Here is a 21,334-nt window from a genome sequence, read left to right as displayed (position 1 = left end):
GTTCTGTTGTATTTATTTTGTCATTAAACGTTTTGATACTTCCTACTGTCTGGCTCGCCTGAATACTGGGACCATCTGTCCCATTTATGTCATGTCTCCTTAGATAGAAAACTTTGAACCAATCTGATTGATGAATCTGCAAGAATTTTCTCTGCAAGGTGCCTTGAGATTACTTGTGTTGTGAATTGGCGCTATATAGATAAACTGAATTGAATTGTGTGACACATGCTCATGTTCAGACCTTGACATGTTTTGGGTTTTATAACAGAGAGCTTCAGCAGCTTGTTTCATTTGGGAAAGCTTTATTTTTGTTTTTCTTTTCTGTGACAACCCAATGAAAGGTGAAAGAACAGGAGGTAGGAGCTACAATTGAGGTACTTCGCTCGAGCCCCTGTTGTGCACGGGGCTGTTAGAGCTGCTGCCAAAAGCAACCACCCCTGTTTTGCCACTGGCAAAAAAAGGACATCTCCTGTTGTTTCCCATTTCTGCTTCTTCCTACAAAAGAAATCTGCTAATGTTAGGCTATGCAATCAGTTAATCAAATCAATTCACATCCTTTAACTTATAGTACATGGTGTGGCATGCATTATTTTGACAAAAGATGCATTGTTATATATCTTCTTTGTCAGACATGAGGTCACAACTTGTAATCATGGAAGTCAGTAGAAGGCTTTTCTCCTGCCTGTTCGATTCTAGGAGATTAGACAAGAAGGCTTACCCAGAAAGGGACACATCGATTACGTAAAACATTTTCTGTGAGCTTATTGTCGATGTGTATTTTCTTTTCTTAGATTTCTTCTAATCTGGACCTGATAGTAGTCCTGTCTTAGGGTTGTATATCAGACCAAGTGGCTGAAGCCCTGTGGGGAGGAGTAATGAAAGCGAGGAAAGATGCAGAAAGGGACAATTTTTGGAATTTGATCCCAAAATATGATATCTTCATCATCTTTAGCCATCTCCAAATGCGCATTGCTATGTTGCCTCCTCTGCCTGACTTCAGTAATCTGTTTTCTTGGATGAAAAGCTCTGGGAATCGAATGGAAACTGAAAGGATGCCAAAACATCAGAGGCAGGTTTGAATCAGTGGAGTGTTGTCATGCTAACAATCTAAAGTGGGTGGATGATGTATCCACAGTCAGCCTTTCCTAAACAGAGCTTCACTGTTTACAGCATTCATTGCAACTTTAGCAGTGAGATAAATTTGCAAACACATCTATGCTCTATCTGGTTTACTTTGTGTCATGTGGGACATATTCATCCATTCTTTGGGGAGGCAAAACACAATTAAAACCAATAGTGTCTGATTTCTGTCACATGAACGAGCTTGCAGTTTTCCAGAAGAAATTAAATTTAAGTCTTTCTGGACCGAAGCCGAGCTAAAGGGGGGGATCACTATGACCCTCTGAACAGAAGAAGCTAGGGAGAAAAAAACCCCAAAAGGCAGGCCTGTCCAGTAAGAAGGAGAGAAAGAGGGAGGGAAAAGAGGAAGAGAGAGAGAGGAGGGAGGGGAAGCAAAGGAGTGTGAAGAGCAGAGAAGAGTAAAGACTCTAACTTTTGACTTGACAAAAGAGGGCAGGTCCCAGAAACAGGTAAGAAAGTTTATTTGTTATGTCTACTTGAGGACTTTTTTTTAAAAGAAGATTGATCATCAGCACAAATGGCAGCAGTGAGAAAGCAGTCAGGAGTTCTCATGTGGCTGCAGAAGCAGGCAGAGGGACTGAGGGTAAAGTCTGTGGACTGAATCCTGTTACAGAAACAGCTGAGCAGGTTTCTATAGAAACACTCTAACATGTAAAGTGGTACTCTGTCCTCCAACAAGCTGCAGGGACACTCTAAAACTGCCACACACTCACCATCAGTCTGCCTTCAAATCCATCAGTCAGTAAGCAGAGCAGCAGTGCACTCAGAGTTAATGTAAAATAAAGATTTTCTGCTTTTTTATTTTCAAATTGAAGTTGGTTTTGTTACAAAAGCAGCAATTTGCTCCACTGCTATAGCTCATCAGCTGGATGCAGCTCCTGGGTGGGTGTGAACCAAAAACTGAGAGGAAACTATTCTGGAAATGTCTTTGGAATGCTGTTCATTTTTCTTTTTCTTTTTTTCTTCGAAAACACATTTGGTGATTATTTGTGCTAGGTAGAATAAAATAAACAGTCTTTGCAGCGTGGAAAGAATGTACAAAACTAAACAAAAATCAATCTAGCCTCCTGTCAGACCCAAAAAACTGCAAACATACTGAACCTGACGTCGACCAAACAACAAGTCTGCAACAGAAAAATAATCTGCTTCTATTTCTTTAATTTTTTGCAAATTACATTAAGAATCTGTTTTAGATACATTTTTTAAAGATTTATAAATTATGCACAACTCGTTTGATTCAACAGCCAAATATTTACAGCATCCCTATAAATGTGCCATTTGGTGACATATGTTGCCATATAGCAAAGTTAAATACTTACTTTTGGCTGTGAAGGACCTGTCTCTGCTGCAAAGCTCCTGTGTTTTAGCAAAGTACTGGTCTAGAGTCTGGACTGAGTTATTGTTACTGTTACTGCTTGGCCAAAGCCAAACAAGGGTTTGGTAAAAAGCTAATTATTAAGGACTGCTGCAACAAAAGCTTTTATCAAATACTGTGATAGGTGTAACCCAAGAATTAAATTAGCAATTTTCTAACACCTAGTAATCTTTAAAACATACAAGCAAAGAAAAAAAGTAATTCTGCACGGATAAAGAGTATTTTATGTGAGATCTTTAATTGGTATCAGTACTGAGCCAGTTCTCAAACTTAAATACATATTCAAGTTGCAAGAGATTTTCAGCATTACCAGATGTGACCAATATTATAGTAATTATTAAATTTTATTCACAGACTTATTGCCACTCAGTAAATTTTGTTATACATAATAAAACTTACTATAGTATCCCTTTGTTTTAGATTATCTTAAATGCAATGAACACAGAAAATGAATGAACAGAAGCAAAAGACAGAAGGGATAAAAAGAAAGGGAGAGATGTGAGGCAGAACTTAGAATAGAGAGAGTATGATAACAATATAGGGGGGAAAAAGAATAAATACTACATATCATCCTGGGAGTCTGTTTCTACACCAGCAGGGGAGAGAAATACAACAGAATAAAACACAAAAGTATGCATATTTAAAGGGAAAGTATAGAGGGTTATTATACTATAGGTTTAGTTTTTTTAATCAATGAAATAGTTTGTTTTAAGTCTAGAATCAAGAAACATGAGAAAGATCAAAGTTAGCACAAGGAGAAAAACAACAAAGAACAGCAGGCACTGATGTTTCATCGACGTGAATATAAAGGGTGCACAAACAAATAAATGAGCTTATAACACCAAGAGTGCAGCCTCTTGAGGCAAAGCAACCTCAGGCTCTTCAAGAGTTGGAAGTTGGTAAGCAGAGTCATCATTCGATATAACATGGTCTGGATAAATACTGGATTTTGATGAATGTAGGGTCTCCGTTAAAAAGGGTTACAGGACATCTACAAAAAACGTTCCGGAACAAACAGCCCCATAGTTTCTGCTCCAACGTAATCTGCAAATGGGTACACAGTTTACACTGGTTACCTTGGCAATGTGTCAAGTTCAGTTCAATTTAGTTTATTTATATAGAAAGTGTAAAGCTGCTCAAAGGAGTACTTATGCGCATGTGCCTTTTTGGTAGAATGATAATCCTATATTGTTGGGATAAAATGTATTGAGATTTGTATCGCATCAAAAAATTCTTGGAGATTCAAATTCTGAGTAAAAAATGCTTAACCAAGACGAATTTGGTGCTATTTCAGTTGATGGGATTGCACTCTTCTCATCCATTTAAAAACAACCTGCAGTATCAGGAACAGCCAACGCTGTGCTTTTACCTCAAGGCTTCTTCGAAGAGTGGAATGCAGCCACTTCACCAGCAAAGATGGACCCCAGCTGCAGAGTTTCCACCAAGTGGAACGGGATGTCCAATTGGATAATTGGGGACCCTCATTTCAAAGTCTGATCGTTGAGGAAGTAAACATCCCGGTTGGTTTTAAAAACTGCTGACTCGGGAAGTGTCGCCAGAGGACCGGACCACAGTTAATTCTAGAAGTCATTCGGTTCCACAAAAAATAATTAAAGATAAAACAGGGATGTTCTGGGGTCCTGGGCCAAGGCACAGACAAACACTCAGAAGGTGTAAGGTAAGCTTTTAGAATTTAATGGAAATAATTAGGTAGATGAACGAGGATACAGGCAACTGACTTAATGTTTCACCTTTTGCGGGGTTAACAATACCAACACTATACAGGATAGGAAAGGTGCTTGACTGCTGCGCCTAAATCCAGACAGCTTTTATCCAGATGTCAGTTCCATCAAAGGCCGCCTCCATCAGTCCGTGAAAACCAACATCTACTACATCCTTCTTAGAGGCTGATTTATGCTCAGAAACCAGGTCATGTGAGTGTCTGTCGCAGTAAATGCAAATGAGCCCCCGCCCCCTCCACAGACACCCTGGTGCACCTTTCCAAAATCTACATCCACTCTAACCTATGTGTATATCCTGTTTGGTACGTTACCGGCTTGTTGTGTTTGTATGACCGCCATTGTGGAAAACGACTCATGAAGATGGACCAGTTCCTCAAGTTCCTTGAAGCCCAAAGAGAGTATACCTAAGAGATCTGGCCAGAAACAAGCAGAATGGAGGGGAATAGAAATTTGGAGTTGTTATTGAGAAGGACGGAGAGTGGCAATGTTGCTCCTGTTGTAGAGTAGAAGCAACAGGAGGGCTCAATGCTAACTGCATTAGCGTAAGGAAGCATACTCCTCCTACCTCCTTTCTTACGTAAAGCACTACTTGGATAGCCCTTAATATGGAAACTGCAGACCGACTTCTTATGTCGCTTATGTGTCCTTTCCGATTTCAGATATTCGGATTAAGCCAGAGTTGTGTAGAATGCACTAACTATTAGATGACATTGTGTGACAGCAAAATGATAAAGAAAGGACAGAGAAATACATACTAAAGATGCTAATGCTACGTTCAGACCGCTAGTGCTGGAACTAGCAGAAAAGCCCTGCTTTTTTGCTTCTGTTTTTGTGTGCTGGTTCTGGTGTGCTTCTTTTCCGGTGCTTCTTTGCGTCTCGTGAAGTGCGTCGAGTAAAGTGCATCCAGATGCTTCTGATGCTTCTGCTGCTCCTGCGTCCAAAGGCAGACAGCGTCTTTGATATATTTTGCTGCTATAGGTGTGTAAAAGGTAGATTTATTATGTTCTAAGTGAGAAAGTCTACCTGAAAACATGTTCTGTGCAGTCAGTTCATCAAGATTACCATCCTGCCTTAAATATCAAGGCAGTATTTAATAAATATTACTTCTCTGTCAGAGCCGCTCAGACCCCCGTACACCGGCAGTGCTCTGTCACTGGAAAGCCTCCTTAACGGCAGCCTCTGGCCCAGTCACCTTATCGGGGTTTTTCACTAATGTTCGCTGCGGCTCGGAGGCATTTTTCATGTACGTAATCCAAACCAGAATAATAAAAGTGAACATATTTTTCCAGCAGGTTTCCACATTTTAAGTAGATTTAGGCGTTAATAGACTAATTCAGAGGAGTGATCATAGCATTGGTTGATGTGTTGCAAAAGTTCAATTTTTTAGCTCAGATGCTTCGACGCGTCAAGACACACTGTTCCAGCTTCTTGAGACGCACTGTAGGACCTTTTGCCTCGCTTTGATGCACGTCAACCATTGACTTTGCATGTAAACTAGCTGATTCTGCTGCATCTGTCGCATTTGGTCTGAATTTAGAATAAGAGATCCTATCCCAAAATATTTAAAATACACAAAATTAACTAAAATAATAATAAAAAACAAATGCAAGGAAATAAACTAGAAAAACACCCGGCAACATGTAAACAAACTGAACTAATTTGGCAGACTCCAAATGGCAAAAATAACAGAGTATGGCAAACCTAAGAAAAAAACCACGACTTACAAGATCTGACCAGAAAAATACTGACAAAAAATATAAAATTGGCTTGCCATATAACTAATGCTTAATAGATTTTTCCCTGGAACATATTTCCATAATAATCTTGTGTTCCTTTGTGAGATGAATTTATTTAAGTGACACATAACATTGCCATAAATCAAGCTTCTCTGACACCCAGACCTCTCAACACATAATCGCTGAAAAGAAGAGAGAAAGCTGGTTTGGGTTTTAAACTAAAGGGCTGTGAAGCTTTGAAAGGGAAAAGGGAAAGGCAATAGTAAGGATAACAGGAAACTTCTGATCTGTTATTTCAGGCAGAGGCGCTGGATCAGAGTGTTTGTGTGATGTGTCACTCTTTTTGCTTTTGTTGGGAACTTGCTTTGCCATCCAATAGTTTGTCTTTTATGGTTTCTTTTCATTTTTTTCTCCAGATCATTTACATATTTTGGTGTTATTTCTGTAGTCTAGCCTCTCTCTATTGCTCAGAGTTATTAATGGTCTTCTCTTTCTGCCAGGTACTGGCCTCATAATTCACTTACCCTCTCGTAGTTCTCTTTCTTCCCTTCTAGTTTTTCCTCTTTCTTCTTCTTTTTAATGTGGGAAATGTGGCTCAACAGGGCACCATTGGTTTAGTGGGTGGCACCCAGAAGAGCACCATTGGACAAACATCAACCGATTGCATAGCTTTCTAAATGATGGCTGCATTGAGCTGGTCATCAAACAGCTTGCATTCTGTGTCCTTGCTCTGTTGGATGTACTCGGACCTTGATTTGTAAAAGAAATGCTCAATTTACTTGAGCAACAATGAGAAGTAGTATGGATTGAACGTTGCTCCATTATTGCTGCAAGCAAAGAACTTGTTTTGTAAATGAAGATTATAAAAAATGCAATCCACAAAACAAAATTCGAAAAAACTTCATATCGATAAAAGGTTAAGAGTGTAGCTAGTATTTTTATTTCAGATTTTTTAATAGTTTTTTTGTATTAAAAATATGTCAGTTCTTTTTCTAAATGATTTTTATTTTTTGTACAGATTTTTATTTTTGTCGTATTTCAGATTGATTTTTACGAATTGCATTCTTTTCAAATTGCATTTTATAAATCACATTCTCTTCACTTTTAGCGGCATGCTTTCTCTGGAGTAAGGTGGTAAAACCCATTTTATTTTGGTCAGGATGGACATTTACTGTATGATCCGGTGAATTGTGAAGTGCCTTGAGATGACATTCAATTCAATTCAGTTTATTTATATTGTGCCAATTCACACTTCACAGTTGACTAGATAATACAGTCAAATGATTCAAAGTTTTCTATCTAAAGAAAACCAATTGATTGCATCGACTCATTGACTCGAATGCAATCTCTCACACTAAGCATGCTTGTAGCTACAGTGGAGAGGAAAAACTCCTCTTTAACAGGATGAAACCTCCAGCAGAACCGGGCTCAGTGTGAGCGGCCATCTGCTTTGGCCGACTTGGGTTCAAGGAGACACAAGCAGAGATAAGAAAAGCAGCTGTAAAAGGCGGCCCCGTCCAGGAAACACACAGCCAGGCAAACGAGCTCCGAGCCAGCTCCCATTCCAGGGGATGAAGAGAGCACATCTAGCCAGTCACAGTCAGAGAAACAGGACTAAAGTGGAAAAACAGGGCGATCTCCAACATCTATAAACAAAGGTGTTGATGGCAGCAGCACAGCTGATATTTCTCTGAGAAAAAGCAGAGTGAGCATAACGTTAAAGATTGAACTAACAGTGGGAGAATAGAGACAGAATTAAGCAGAACGGTGAAAAAGGGGTCCCTATGTCCTCCAGAAGTCTAACCCTATAGCAGCATAACTATAGAGATAACCTGACCTACTCTAACTATAAGCTTTATCAGACAGGAAAGTTTTAAGCCTACCCTTAAAGGCGTCATAAATTGATTCTATAGGGTATTTGGTGCTGGTCCTTAAGGTCTCTGAATGGGGTGTATAACATTGATTGGGCTGAAAATGGCATATTTGCTGTTCTTTGAGCCCTAATGCAAGCCTGGTTAAAAGCCCTAGAATGAAATGACAAGTTTTGTTGCTTTTCTGGTATGTCTTGTATCTTTAGGTTCTCTGTGCGTTGATTGTTTGGTTTGTTGTTATGGTAGGTTGTGCGGATGTCCGCTTTTTCGCGCCCATGTCTTACTTTTTGTACCTTCGAGATTTTTGGTGTGGATTTTGACCTTGTGTCCTCTTTTTCCGGCCGTTGTCGTACTTTTCCTGGCTCTCGAATGTGGGTGTGGGCTTTGGGCTGGTCCAGGAACCCTGGCGGACGGGGGCAGGGAGCCTGTGAGGCACTGAGCAACCAAACCCGACCCGTTGATGGTAGCCTGGACACTATGCTTTTCCGAACTGATTCTGTACAAATTACCCGCCTGCCTTAAAATTAAAAAATTAAAAATCTCTTTTTGAACAGCCAGCTGACATTTTGCTGTTTTTCTAGTTTACCCTCCTTGTGAAGGAGGTTATTGTTATTCTGCTTCAGCAGTATTCCCCTCTGATCGTGCAGGCCATAACATAACATCTCTGTACTAAAGTCATCTGCCATTGCTCCTTTGGAATAGGCGTCTCCCTTTGGCTCCTCCCCTCTATGACATCAAGTTTAACAATCTAGGCCAATTTACAAAGCATTCAGGAACCACTGATGCCTCAGTCATTTGTTCAGCAAAATTAGTGGTGATTGCTTACAGCAGGCCTTTGCTTATCAGGGCTGTTTGCTGGTTTAGAGGATGTGTGCACACCCATTCTATACAGCTAAATCCCTTGAAAGACCGAATGCTGTAAATAATTGTGTTCCTCCTGCACTTTTGACATGGCTGAGCTGGTTTCTAACCACTGAGAATTTTCTTTCTAAAAATCTAAAAAAGTTCCCCCTCCCTCCATTTTCTCCTTGTGAGAATAAAACTGGGTGTGCCTAAGAGGAATCTGCAGCTAGGATTCCTTCATACAAGCTGCCCAATCTTGGGCATTTTTTAACAATACCATCATCAGAATCTACTTTGCTCTGGTTTTGATGTCATATTATTTGCACTGAAGGACAAAAAAGTAAATGCATTTTTTAAAGAATAGAATAGAATAGAATAGAATAGAATAGAATAGAATAGAATAGAATAGAATAGAATAGAATAGAATAGGAAGTCCCTTTATTGTCCCACAAAGGGGAATTTCTGGTGTTTAAAGCAGCAAAAATATTATAGAAAAAAATGGTCACACGATATGGACCTTAGAAAAATCTATCAGAATAACATATTAGTAAAGAGTTAAAAGATAAACAATAAAATACTGTAATGTAAAGTGTTTTAATGATATAAAAACTGTCCAGCTGGAGAATAGATGGCAAATATGTAGCTATGGACATTTATAAAGTAATATATACATATATAATATATTATTTAAAATCCTATATTGCGAGGAAGAGATTTAGAAATGTTTTTACCAATCAGTGTCCTCTGTCAGAGAACTTAAACAACAAAGTGTTTGAGCAAAGTGATTTGATGATGCCTGAAGAACAAAGCCGATGGGAGAAGGAAGATGTGTCCATGTGGAAAAAACAGCAGTCGCATAAAGCAGACAGAGAACCTGGCTGGTTTTACTAAAGACTTTAAACCTGGCCGGCAAAAAAGGAATCCAAGCGAAAGAAAGAAAATTCTTCTTTCCAAGGATTTATGACATGCTTCAAAGCTGATATCGATAATAAAAAAAGAGAAGGGTATGACTGTGATCTTCTTTCTGCAAGAACAGAATAAAAAGCTTTAAATCCAAACTCAAAACAAAAACTATCAGAGAAAACAAAGACAAAATGTAAACGAAAGAAGCAGGATAAAAAAGTTACAAAACTTTATTTTTAGAGTTCATTTTCCGACTTTATATCATGTGCTACTGTCTCTTGATAAAAAAAGGAATGCATAAAACAGAAATATTTACTCATAATGTGCTTTTTAACCTTCCAATGGAAAAAAACAGAGTTTCTCTTGCAAACAAGAAATACTCAAACAATGAGCTCAGAATCATTTGGGACCAATAATCTCAGCACAGAAGTAGACAGTGACATCATTTACTGCAACAGGTGGCTTGAATAAAGACATGCAGCAATTTATTCAATCACAATGAAAATAGTAAATTAACATATGAGCCAAACAGGGAGTCTTTTCTGTTCTGACAAACCAGGACACAGAAATAAATCATATATCCTTGTTTTCATTACACTGTCACAAGTACAGAGCAGTGAAATTAACTCTCTTTATTCAAGCCATCCCCTTGGGGAGCAGAGGGCTTCCATTTTGCCCAGGGAGCAGTGTGGGTCTTGCTCAGGGACCCGGAGTGGGAGTGGGGCTCAACCTATCTCTATGGGGTCAATTTTGTTCCAACATTGTTGCAAGAAAGAAACACATGTCAGTGGATATAAAAAAAAAAAAATTCGGAATTAAACTTTTGAAACCTTTTAAGGAAATTGGTTTTGGGATTACTTTTGTTTTTTGTTCAATTTTTTTTTTTTTTCGTTTTTTCTTTTTTTTTAATTTGTTTTTATTTTTTTTTTTTCAATTTTCCTTTTTTCGATTTTGTTTAACAAATTGCAATATTTTTTCACGTCTTTTTCTAATGTCCATGCTGACCAAAAGAAATCCGTCTTCACTCCTCACTGCAGAGGAAAGTCCACCTTCTGAAGTGAAGAGAATGTGATGTGGAAAACATTTTAAAACAATGCATAAAACATAATCTGAAACACAGAATTTAGAATTATTGCATGTTAAAAAATAATATTTGAAAAAAGACCAAATACTCGAAAAGTAAAATAAATGGAAAACAAATAACTTTTTACTTTTTATGGTGGAAAATATAAAACAATTTTAAAAAATGTAATCTAAGAAAATAGCAAAGTTACTAGTTATTTTTTATTTGGCTGTTTTTCAAATTTTTTAATTACTTTTCATATTTTTGCAATTACAAAATATTTGTCTTCATTAACCAAGCATGCTTTTTTTTTTTTTGCAATTGAACAGCATTTACTCCATATGCCATTACATAACATTGCTGCCTTTGCAGCTTCTAAGAGTCTCTGCAGGATTTCATAAGTCGTTCACATTCAGTGGAAGGAAAACTGCCCGACTCAGAGCTCTGCACGTCAAACTGTGCTGATAAACAAATAGTTCTTCTCTCATCTGGCACAGCTTGCCCGCAATTAAATTAGTTTTGATGCATGAGATCACCCGTAACTCCAGGGATATTAATATCTATTTGTATATAAAGTTTAGGCAAAAAAGGATAGATTTTTTTATAAATACCAGCAACACTACTTCATGGTGACTGTGCAAGAGGAGCAGTTAAGGGTCTAACTCATCCTTCCAGTAAAGAATAATAATAATAATAGTTTTGCTAAATAAAAAAATAATTGTCTAAAGGTTTCAGGCTTCAGCCATTGCTCTTTTACATTTAGAATAAAGATAAGATAGAATACTTTTATATCAGCTGCAATAATGAATAATGGAATATTTGAGTTTAAGCTCACAGTTTAATGGCTGGAAACTGAGATTAGAAGCAAGATATCCATCCTGTACAACAGAAATAATGAAAAACTCTTTTTTTGATATCTTTAATTCTTTCTCATATTGTCAGACTAATTCGACTCAATTGATTTTATGCTTCCATAGGTTTGGCAATGACCAGGCTGGGCTACGGTTGGGGATACTGTTCACATCTTTCATAGCATGCAATTACTTCCTGTTTATCAATGATTTAATAAGACAGATGTAGGATTTTTGCCCTTTTCGGGCCGACTTCCCAGTCGTGTGAGAATTTTTTGATCGGGCCGACTTTCAGCTTGATGGTGCATTGTGTAGCATACAGGGTGTAACGAGGGACCATAAGCCTCTCATGACCACCTCTCGATCAGGAGGAAAAAAATCAAACATGTAACCCTAACCCATGGGCAAATCGCTCAGTGGGCAAACAAGGATTCTTCTTCTTCCTCTCAGATGAAAACCCAGAAGCATGGTGTGGATGCAATGAGTGAAAATGGAGTTCTTTCTGTAAAATTGGCAGACCGTAGTAGCCACGTTTGCTCAGCCATGTCTTTGTCTTTGTCTGAGCTGACTCTGACGTGGTTTTTTGACGTAGAGTGTGAGCAGTAGATCACATCAGAGCGCTGGGTCACGCAGTGTGAAAACATATGTTGTGATCTTAGAACTCACACTGTCGTACAGTGTGAACAGTAGCTGGATGCAACAACTGAAAAAGACGCACGGTGTATGCCTGGCTTAACTTATAGAAGTCCTTTCTAAGCCACCTTTGTTTTATTTTGAAAATGTGAGGAAAAAGTCAGAGTATGAAGACTTTTTCGAGTTGTCTCTAATAGGCAGAACGAAATTGACGTTTTTTAGGTCTTGCTTGATGCATTGTTGGACATTTTGCTTGAAAACTCTTTATTTTTCTATCATTTTTGTTTCGAAGGACGATGAAGGCTGGCGTTGGAGTTGTCTCCTCATTGCTCCTGTTCCTCTTGATGGGAGCAGTTTTTGCCCAGAGAGTTCGTCCAAGAAAGCCATCCAAAGGTCCACCTCCAACAAAGAAACCTTTTGTTCCCAAGCGTGTGATTCCAGCCGAGCCTGAACCCCAGGAGCCCACTGATTACCCCCCACCCATCCTCGGCCCTCCGTCCCCCTACTCTGACTGCCCTCGGGAGTGTTTGTGCCATCCTAGCTACCCAAATTCTCTATACTGTGAGAACCGAAACCTCCGTGTGGTCCCTGTCATCCCATTCAGAACTCATTACCTGTACCTACAGAACAACTACATCTCTGAACTCACTGCAGAGGCTTTCAACAATGCCACAGAGCTCCGCTGGATCAATCTGGCAAACAACCATATTCAGAAAATAGACAAACAGGTTAGAAAGGTTTTGTTTATTGAAGCCAATTTAATTCAGAAAAGGTTTCAATAGTTAAGCCCCATGTCTGTGTCTAATGCAGGTCTTTAAGAAGATCCCAGGTCTGCTGTATTTCTATGCACAAAGAAACAAGCTAAATGAAGTCCCATCAGGCCTCCCATCAAGTCTGGAACAACTTCGCCTGGACAGGAATCGCATTTCTAAGATCCCTGCAGGGGCCTTCAGCAAGCTGCACAACCTGACCCTGCTCGACCTGCACTACAACCAGGTGAGCCACATGGAACACCATCCAGGCATAAGAGTGAACTGTGTTCTCATTACCGGAGTAAATGATTGGTGTTTGGCATGTTCTTGATCAGTTAAGCGACAGCGATCTGGGAAAGAACACACTGAAGGACCTGCAGAGCCTCATGCAGCTCAACCTGGCTCACAACACTCTGAGGAAGATGCCCGCCGGCATCCCTCACAGCCTCCATCAGCTGTTCCTGGACAAGAACAGAATAGATGATATACCAGAGCAAGTACACACTGCTGACACACTCGATTCAGAAGTGGATACACACACAAAATTCACTATATAGGGGATTTTGTTCCATTGTTCTGGTTAAAGATAAGATTTTGTGTAAATAGAAATGTAAAAAGAAAAAGACGCAATTCAGAAACAAACTTAAAAACACAAAAAAACATTTTTAGAATTTTTTTTTTAGATTTTATTTTCTAATTTATTTATTTTTTCCAAATTTTATTTATTCAAATTTTATATTTTCAAAATTTTCTCCTTCAGATTGAGTTTTAGAAACTAGATTCTTTTAAATTCCAGATCATATTCTCTACTTCTACGGGCAACTTTCATTAGAGCGAGAAGCAAAGATACATTTCTATTGGTCAAGAGGGAGTGTTGTATGGAAGAGGATTAGGGCCACTGAAAAAAAAAAAAAAAAAAAGATAACTGATTTTTAAATTTTATTTCAGTATAATTTGAGAAAAAATCAGAAGTCTGACTTCAATCTCTGAATTTTGACTGAATTCTAACAGCTAACATTTTTTTTAGCATCAAGCCGTAGCCATGTCGGTTTTACAGACCAAACTAGCTCTCTTGTTTTAATCACCATCTGCTCTTCCATTAATGAAACAGCATCAACTGGGACCCCTTGGGCACGTAAAAAGTTGCCTAATTCCATTATTTCCCACCAATGTGTTAATGGCCCTCCCAAACAACTCACATCTTTATCAGTGTAGCTGAGTGCTCCCACATCTCTTCCTTCAGGGTGCCCATCTACATTAAGATCCACAATTCTGAGATTTTAAGTAAAAATTCTGAGAAAAACTGAAATAATATTTAAAAATCTGTTGTTTTTTTCAGTGGCCCTAATCCTCTTCCGTATTGTTAGTATTGGGCTTGAACTAAAAAGAATGTGATCTGTAAAACTCAAAAGAATGCAGTTTTCAAGAAGAGAAATCTGGAAAAATTACATTTGAAACCAGTTTTGTAAAAAATAACACTTCAAATATAAAAATATGAAAAGGGGAAAAATGTAAGAACACATCAAAGTTACTTACACGAAGAAAAAAGACAATTAGAATAAATTTATTGATACAATTATTTAGTCTTTGGCGCTCAGACCTCGGCAGGAAACATAGCAATGACTTTTGATAGATATGCATGAACAGGAGCAAAGAACAGGGCTGTTTCCCCCCCAGGCCTGAAACTGGTTTTGGAATGGAGATAGATGAAGTTGGTCAGTCTGTAGACTGCTGGTTAGAGAGACGGTCTGCTGAGCTTTATGGGGAGATCCAGTGGACTGTGTGAGCTGATACTAGAGCTTCACTCAGGGACCTGGAAGATGGAAGTCCAGTTTGGATAACACAGGTTGAGAGATCCTGTCCATGATGAGCAAGCATTAAACCTCTGGCAGAACCAGGCTCAACATGGCAGTCTTCTGCCGGACCTGCAGTAAGAGTCCGTGAGGAATGACGCTCTGATGAAGTTTTAGCTATGATGGTGGAGGATGGGCTGGAGGTGGGTTGAAACGGTGTTATATGAATGAAGTCACTGCGCAACTACTGCCTGCACGCAGGAGCAGACAAGTTGAGGATTGGAGGCCTTTTAACATGAACTTTGGATGCTGATTGGCTTTCGTGGAGGTGTGGTTCACAAAATTGGCTGTGTCGTAGGTGGATGAAGGAGAGCAATCAGTTTCCTCAGTTGAACTTCCGCCTAGGCTCCATTTAAAAAATATTATTTTATCAAGTATTTTTTCAAATTTTCTCTTCTATATTGCCTTTTTTTTTCAAGCAAAAATGGCGTTCTTCGCTCATAACAATAATGGAAATAAACACTCATGAATTAAAAATGTTAGCTCTCTAAATCTTAGACCAGAAGAGAACATTTTCTTGTTGAATTTTTGAGCTCCCTGGAAATAAGGACTTTAATAATTAATACCAGTTAAAGGTATAGTGGAGGATCTTCTTTTTCCGGATGGATCATCAAAATTAGTGGTCCTCCTAATTGCCAATCATTCCGTTGATACATTTATGTAAGGCCGTCCTATGTGCTCATCCCCATTTTCACTTACCAGGTGTTATGCAGAGAAATAGCTTCTTGCCGAGAATTACCTCCCCTCTTGCACACTGATGAGAAAACGGATTAAAATATGAACGAAAAGGGAACGTTTTCATATTTCTTATGCATGGGTGTCGTAAAATTCTGTTTTGTTGGACAGATACATTCGAATAAATAAGATTTTGGAGTATGGAGACACGTCTTAGTCGATGTGCTACAGTCAGTGTCTGATGAATAAATTCTCTGCTCAGTGGATGGCATTTGCCGCTTTTGCTATCAACACCATTCTAGATAATTTAATTAAGAATATATATTTAAAAGTTCCCTTTTTGTCCATATTTCAATCCGTTTTTTCATCAATGTGCGAGAGTTTAGGGCGATGCATGCTCCTGCGACAGGGGAGGAAATTCTCTACAGGCAGGAAACTTCTCTGCATTTATCTGTCCACCAAAACTCTAAATTTAAGGCCATGCATAAGAAATTTGGCAACATTAACAATATATTTAAAAGTTCCCTTTTTCATTCATATATCAATCCCTTTTGTCATCAATGTGTAGGAGGGGGGGGGGGTTTCTTTGCATAACACTGTGGTGAGTCTGACATAGTGAAAAATCTTTTTGAAAGTAAGCTTGTATAAATGATGCAAACAACAACTTTTAAAGGCGTAGGGAATCGGCCGTTCCAACCGCTGCATTTCCGAATTCTCCCGAGTGGTGCTTGATTGGTCATTTATCAAGAGGCCGTGATTCTTGTGGCGGAAGGTTGGATAGGAAGTTTGATTGTGGGTGGTTTCTCTTAAGCATCTTGCTAACCAGTTAGCAACTTAGTGCTAGTAGGTTCCCAATGTGAAATTCCATTGGGACCAAGTAGCACTAAATTGGTGACTTAGAAACGACACTGTCAAGGAACGCTATGGACAGCGAAAACATGCAAGAGGAGGAGAGTTTTGTGTCAGAGGTCGTGGATGAGTCATCCATTTTTTATTTAGAGGAGGAAAGCGGGGATGAAGATGTTGTGGATGAGGACGCCAGGGCAGCAGAAGCTTGGTTTGGTGTAGAAGGCTTCCAGCCGTACATGTTTGAGCCCTTGCCTCGCAACGCTGCCAGTTCTGTTAGCTCTACGCCTGCTGAGGACACAGACGTCCATCCCTGTGAACACTGGGACGGAACTCAATGGGAAAGGAAATGATTCTTATTTCAACCGTTGCGTATATTAGCTGCGATTGCGACATATGAAGCAAGATGCTATGACTGAAAAAATTTGATTGACAGATGACCGTTGATATATGATTGGCCGAATTTAGGTGTTCAGGCTGATGTAGAACTAACTGGCCTGCAGAAGATAATAAAGAAAAAACACAGATTTTAAGACTTAAGATTTTTTTTTAAATACAAATATTCTAAATTATCGTCTGATAAAGAGTACATTTATATTTATTTATCAAGTGGATTTGTTGTTAGCAAAACCCACATTTCTGTGTACACCAAAACACTCTCTCCTCTGTTTGGACAGTTTTATTCCTCTCTTTCAGACCAGTTTAAGCATACAGATTAAGACAAGGGTTGCGTTTGTATTTTTAGAGTCACAATAAAAGGATTCTGTCTTTTCTTTATTTAAAAAAAAGCTGCAAAATGCTGAATTATTAATAAAAAAAACATAATTTTTAAAGCTGCTCAAACCTTTATACCTTCAGAGTTTTGTTTCACAGCATCACAAATCTGGATTTTCAGGAAAAAAATAAAGCTTTTAACCTGTTTTTATGTCTATGGGAGGCTTTTACCTTAGAATGCCACCGTGTTGGGTGTTTTTTTTGCTTTGTGTTTTCAGGGACTACTTCAAAGGCTTCACCCATCTGGCATTTGTGAGGCTAAACTACAACCAGCTGAGTGATAAAGGGGTTCCCAAAGCTGTGTTCAACATGAGCAGCCTGCTGGACCTGCAGCTGGCTCACAACCAGCTGACAGTGGTCCCTCTCTTCAATAATCGCCTGGAGCACCTGCATCTCAACCACAACAGCATTGAGAGTAAGCGTCTGTTTGACATCTTCAATATCAGCTGTGGGAACTTCTGAATTCAGCCCACAAAAATAAAAGAAACTGATGAAGGGCAAATCTCTGTGGGGCGTATCGAAGGTCGTTTCTCAATTCACAAGAAGGCGAGTACAGACTCGTGTCCTCGACAAGTATTTTCTTGAAAAGAACAAAGTCTGGACACAGGAATGGGAGCACACAGCATAAATACGAGTCAATAGGAAGAGAAGCGTAGTCGTGATGTCATCAGATGCTCAGCTCATCTGAAGCTGCATTTCACCTCCTGTTATTAATAGTCTCTAGATAATAATAAATTCTTAACTTTTTCATTTTTGGGGGGGAATAATAATGAACACAGTCAAATAAACACAAATCAAATAAACATTTTGCCAAATAAGACAAAAATCACCATCAGATCCAGCGGTCCTTCACACACGGCTATGCAGAGAGAGGGCTGCTGCAGGCGGGGTGCGGTTTGCCTCGGAGGTCCGCTGGTTGCCGCGGCCCTCTTAGCTTTGGAACTTTTTTTTAAACTATGCACTAAATCAGTGAATGGATCATATAGTGATGCTTAAAAGTATAATGTTCTCACCTCAAATGATTTTAAAAAGTACTTTTATAGAACAACAGCAACAGAAGAGAGAACATTTAACTTAATACTCTGAGCTCTGTGGGCGATAACCTGGAAGCTGGGACAGCTGTCAAGCCAGAGGACGGACAAATCTTTTCTGATGCATGCTGGGTAAAGAGGGAGGGGTGAGAACAACATCCGGGGACTTTGTCCGTTCTCCGTCTTCTTGTGAATTGGAACAGTACTAGGGCTGAGGTTGATGACGTTTCACAAGCACATGAGAACGCACAAGTACACATATTGAGAGACGGCAAACGAGTTAGGAAACAAAACAAAGCAGCACCATTTACTAGTCCTTAAAAATGTGAAGTATTATGACAATAAATTGCCTTTTTATCTGAAATTTGTACTTTTTTTCTGAACAGGCATCAACGGCACTGAGATCTGCCCATTTAGCATGTCGGCCGACCACAACGACGACAGTCTGGTGCCCCGACTAAGGTATGAATATGTGTAACTGTAACTCGCAGTGAACAGGAACCAACGAGTCAAAAACTGATTCACTTCGTTCTGCCCTCTTAGGTACCTGCGTCTGGATGGGAACCATTTGCACCCCCCTATCCCCATGGATGTCATCATGTGTTTCAGACACCTTCACTCAATTGTCATGTAGGCTGTTGGCAAGCTTTCTCAAACAAAAAACAAACAAACAAACGAACGGCAGTGGTTCACGAAGGGGAATCGAGATAAAAACACGCTCAGCGAGGTACAAAGTTTCAGGCTTGAATGAGCTGCGCAGCTGCATTACTGGAATAGGAACTCTGCTCAGCTGCAAAGCTTCAAGTTAAGTATTTAAATGACCAAAAAAAAAAAAAAAAAGGTGTCAATGCTGCCAGGATCCAGGCAGTGGACTGCAAACTGGCAGGATTAAGATTATAGGAACATTTAGCTTATGGTTTGCGTGGGAGGTTTTAGTGTATCTTTAAGAAGAAAAAAAAATCAAAGAGCAAAATCTCTCTGCAGGTTTATTAAAAGACATACATTTTTATCAAAAATCTGAATGAATTCAGTCATTCTTATGCTTTTAATTCCGGTGAATTGAAACTGGTGTTAGAAAAAACTCATCACATACAGAGTGATTTGCTGGAAGCATTTATTTCTGATTACTTTTAGGTTTATGAAAATTGGAGCACTACATACTATTAGGCAAATGAAACACATTATTTAATGAATGAAACTAATTGATCCATACAGAATGTTGATTCGAACGAATTTGGATGATTATACAGTAGTTACAGATAATGAAAATCCCAGATTCACCGCTAAGCATACCACAAAAAAAATGAGTAAAAACTAAATATTTTAGGCAGATATCTAAGTCCTCTGATTGTATTTATTCCTTAGTTCTGGATGGACCTGCGTTAAATAAGTTACTGCAGCAGCGCAGCGTAGCATGGAGAAGATCAGCCTTTAGCTCCACTGAGGTGCTCTTTTATAAAACATATGGCTCCATGAAGTAGTGATAGTGGGAATGTCGGTGCCTCTCAATTCATTTCTCAGACCATGAGACATTCATTTCAAATAAATTGCAAAGTATCCTTGCTTCTGAAATAGAACCAAGGGTAGAGCTAGAGGGGGTCCAGAGGGGCCAAGTCAATCAATGGCCACTCCTTGTGGGTTGTAATTCACCACCTCAGGAGCACACAGTTCATTGTGATCACTCTGAACTTATTTTTTGCACCGTTTCTGGCCACTCCTCATTCCATGAACTTTTCTAGAACTGCCACTGAAGAGAACTGAACGAACTGCACATTCAAAGCAGCGTTCCAGTACTTTTTTCAGGTTTTAGCGCATCATAAAAACAAAATGACATGTAGCCAGTATGCTGGATATGTCTGTGATTGGAGGGGTTTGAAGCACCAACCCAGCCTACACCTTATAAACACTCGTGTTTTGCACCACAATCCATACAATGCTTCCTTCACACTTCATTTTTGTGCCACTTTTTTTCTTTCACCTAACTTTCCATTAATATTTTCATTTAGAACAGCAAGCTTCTATATATGAATAGTTTCAGGTTTGAATAAATGATTATAAAAATAATTTGAGGAAATAAATCACTCTGTGTGTAATGATAAAGCTGTTTAAGATTTTTCCTTTTAGAACAAAATTACCTAAATAAATTTTGACTGATATTCAGATTTATTTAGCTGACCCAACCCCCCCACCACCATCACTTTATGTTCTTTATGGACTAATAATTGCATTGCACAGATTTTCAAAGTACCTTTAGTTACCGTAGGGCTTCCTGTATAAAATGTTTTTTTTCTATTAATAGACCTTTATATTATTCTTCTGTATAAATGACGCTTTGTACAAATATTGAGAAATAAAAATGTCTTTGCTCATAAACTAATTGTAAATGTCTTACTAATTTATGCAGAGTCTCATGATGATCGCTGAGTTGAGCTTCGCCAACTGTTCACAACGAATGATGTCAAATTATGCATTTTCATCATGCTGTGATCTTCTGATTAGGAATGAGAAACTTCTTTTTAATGGTTTCTAAAAACAGAAACAATTGCATGAGTTGCTACCTTACCGCACCGGCCGTCAATTTCTGGAAGTCAGTGTCGTGGTGCAGGAAGAAGAATGTAGCAGGAAGCATGTAATCATAACCAGCAGAAAGCTCCATCACAGGAAACATGACTCATCCTGGAATTAATCTTTTAAAGATGCCGTGGTGATGACAGCAAAACAAGCAGCTGAAGATAAAAAATACATAAATAAAATACAAAAACAGCTTCTAACAAATTTAAATTGAACTGCAATGCACAGCAAGTGCATTGTACTTCCCTGCTCTTCAGAGTTTACCTCAAGAAACCTTGATAGGTGGCAAAGTTAAAGGTTGAAATACCATTTAAGACTTTGGATGATGTCCAGAAAGCTAAATCTTAGCCTCACCTAGAGCACAAACAGAAAGTCACAGCAGAGTTAAGACTTTAACTTGTTTAAATTACATACAAGATGTATTCAGTTAAAGGTGTTTTACAAACATCTTTTCCAGCAGTATTATAAATCTAACAGGCAGTGCTTTATCAGTTACTCACTATTCAAGGTCTAAGGCTCGTGAGATGCATTTTTACCTGTTTCCTAGAGTTACCACTGAAGGGTCTTTCCCTTCAGCCAATGCTGTGGGTCCTTTGGGATATTGCTTTGCTAGAGATTCAGCTTTTGTATCCATTTATTTATCAACGTGGTTTAAGTTCAGTCAGATAAAATCTT

The 21,334-nt window shown here is 38.8% G+C and overlaps 1 protein-coding gene across 1 annotated transcript; it reads left to right on the top strand.

Moving 5' to 3' along the window:
* Positions 1–1,438: 1,438 nt before the first annotated feature.
* Positions 1,439–18,909, top strand: prelp (proline/arginine-rich end leucine-rich repeat protein). Its single transcript, XM_015372419.1, has 7 exons — positions 1,439–1,589; positions 12,450–12,885; positions 12,968–13,153; positions 13,245–13,402; positions 17,276–17,472; positions 18,475–18,550; positions 18,632–18,909. The coding sequence occupies exons 2-7, from the start codon at positions 12,454–12,456 to the stop codon at positions 18,720–18,722; spliced, it is 1,140 nt and encodes a 379-aa protein (XP_015227905.1). The 5' UTR covers positions 1,439–1,589; positions 12,450–12,453; the 3' UTR covers positions 18,723–18,909.
* Positions 18,910–21,334: the final 2,425 nt, after the last annotated feature.

Source organism: Cyprinodon variegatus, unplaced genomic scaffold (assembly GCF_000732505.1).
Source record: "Cyprinodon variegatus isolate N-32 unplaced genomic scaffold, C_variegatus-1.0 Scaffold72, whole genome shotgun sequence".
Taxonomy (NCBI): domain Eukaryota; kingdom Metazoa; phylum Chordata; class Actinopteri; order Cyprinodontiformes; family Cyprinodontidae; genus Cyprinodon; species Cyprinodon variegatus.
Note: the sequence above shows the minus strand (reverse complement) of the source record. Positions and strands in the feature narration are given on the sequence as shown.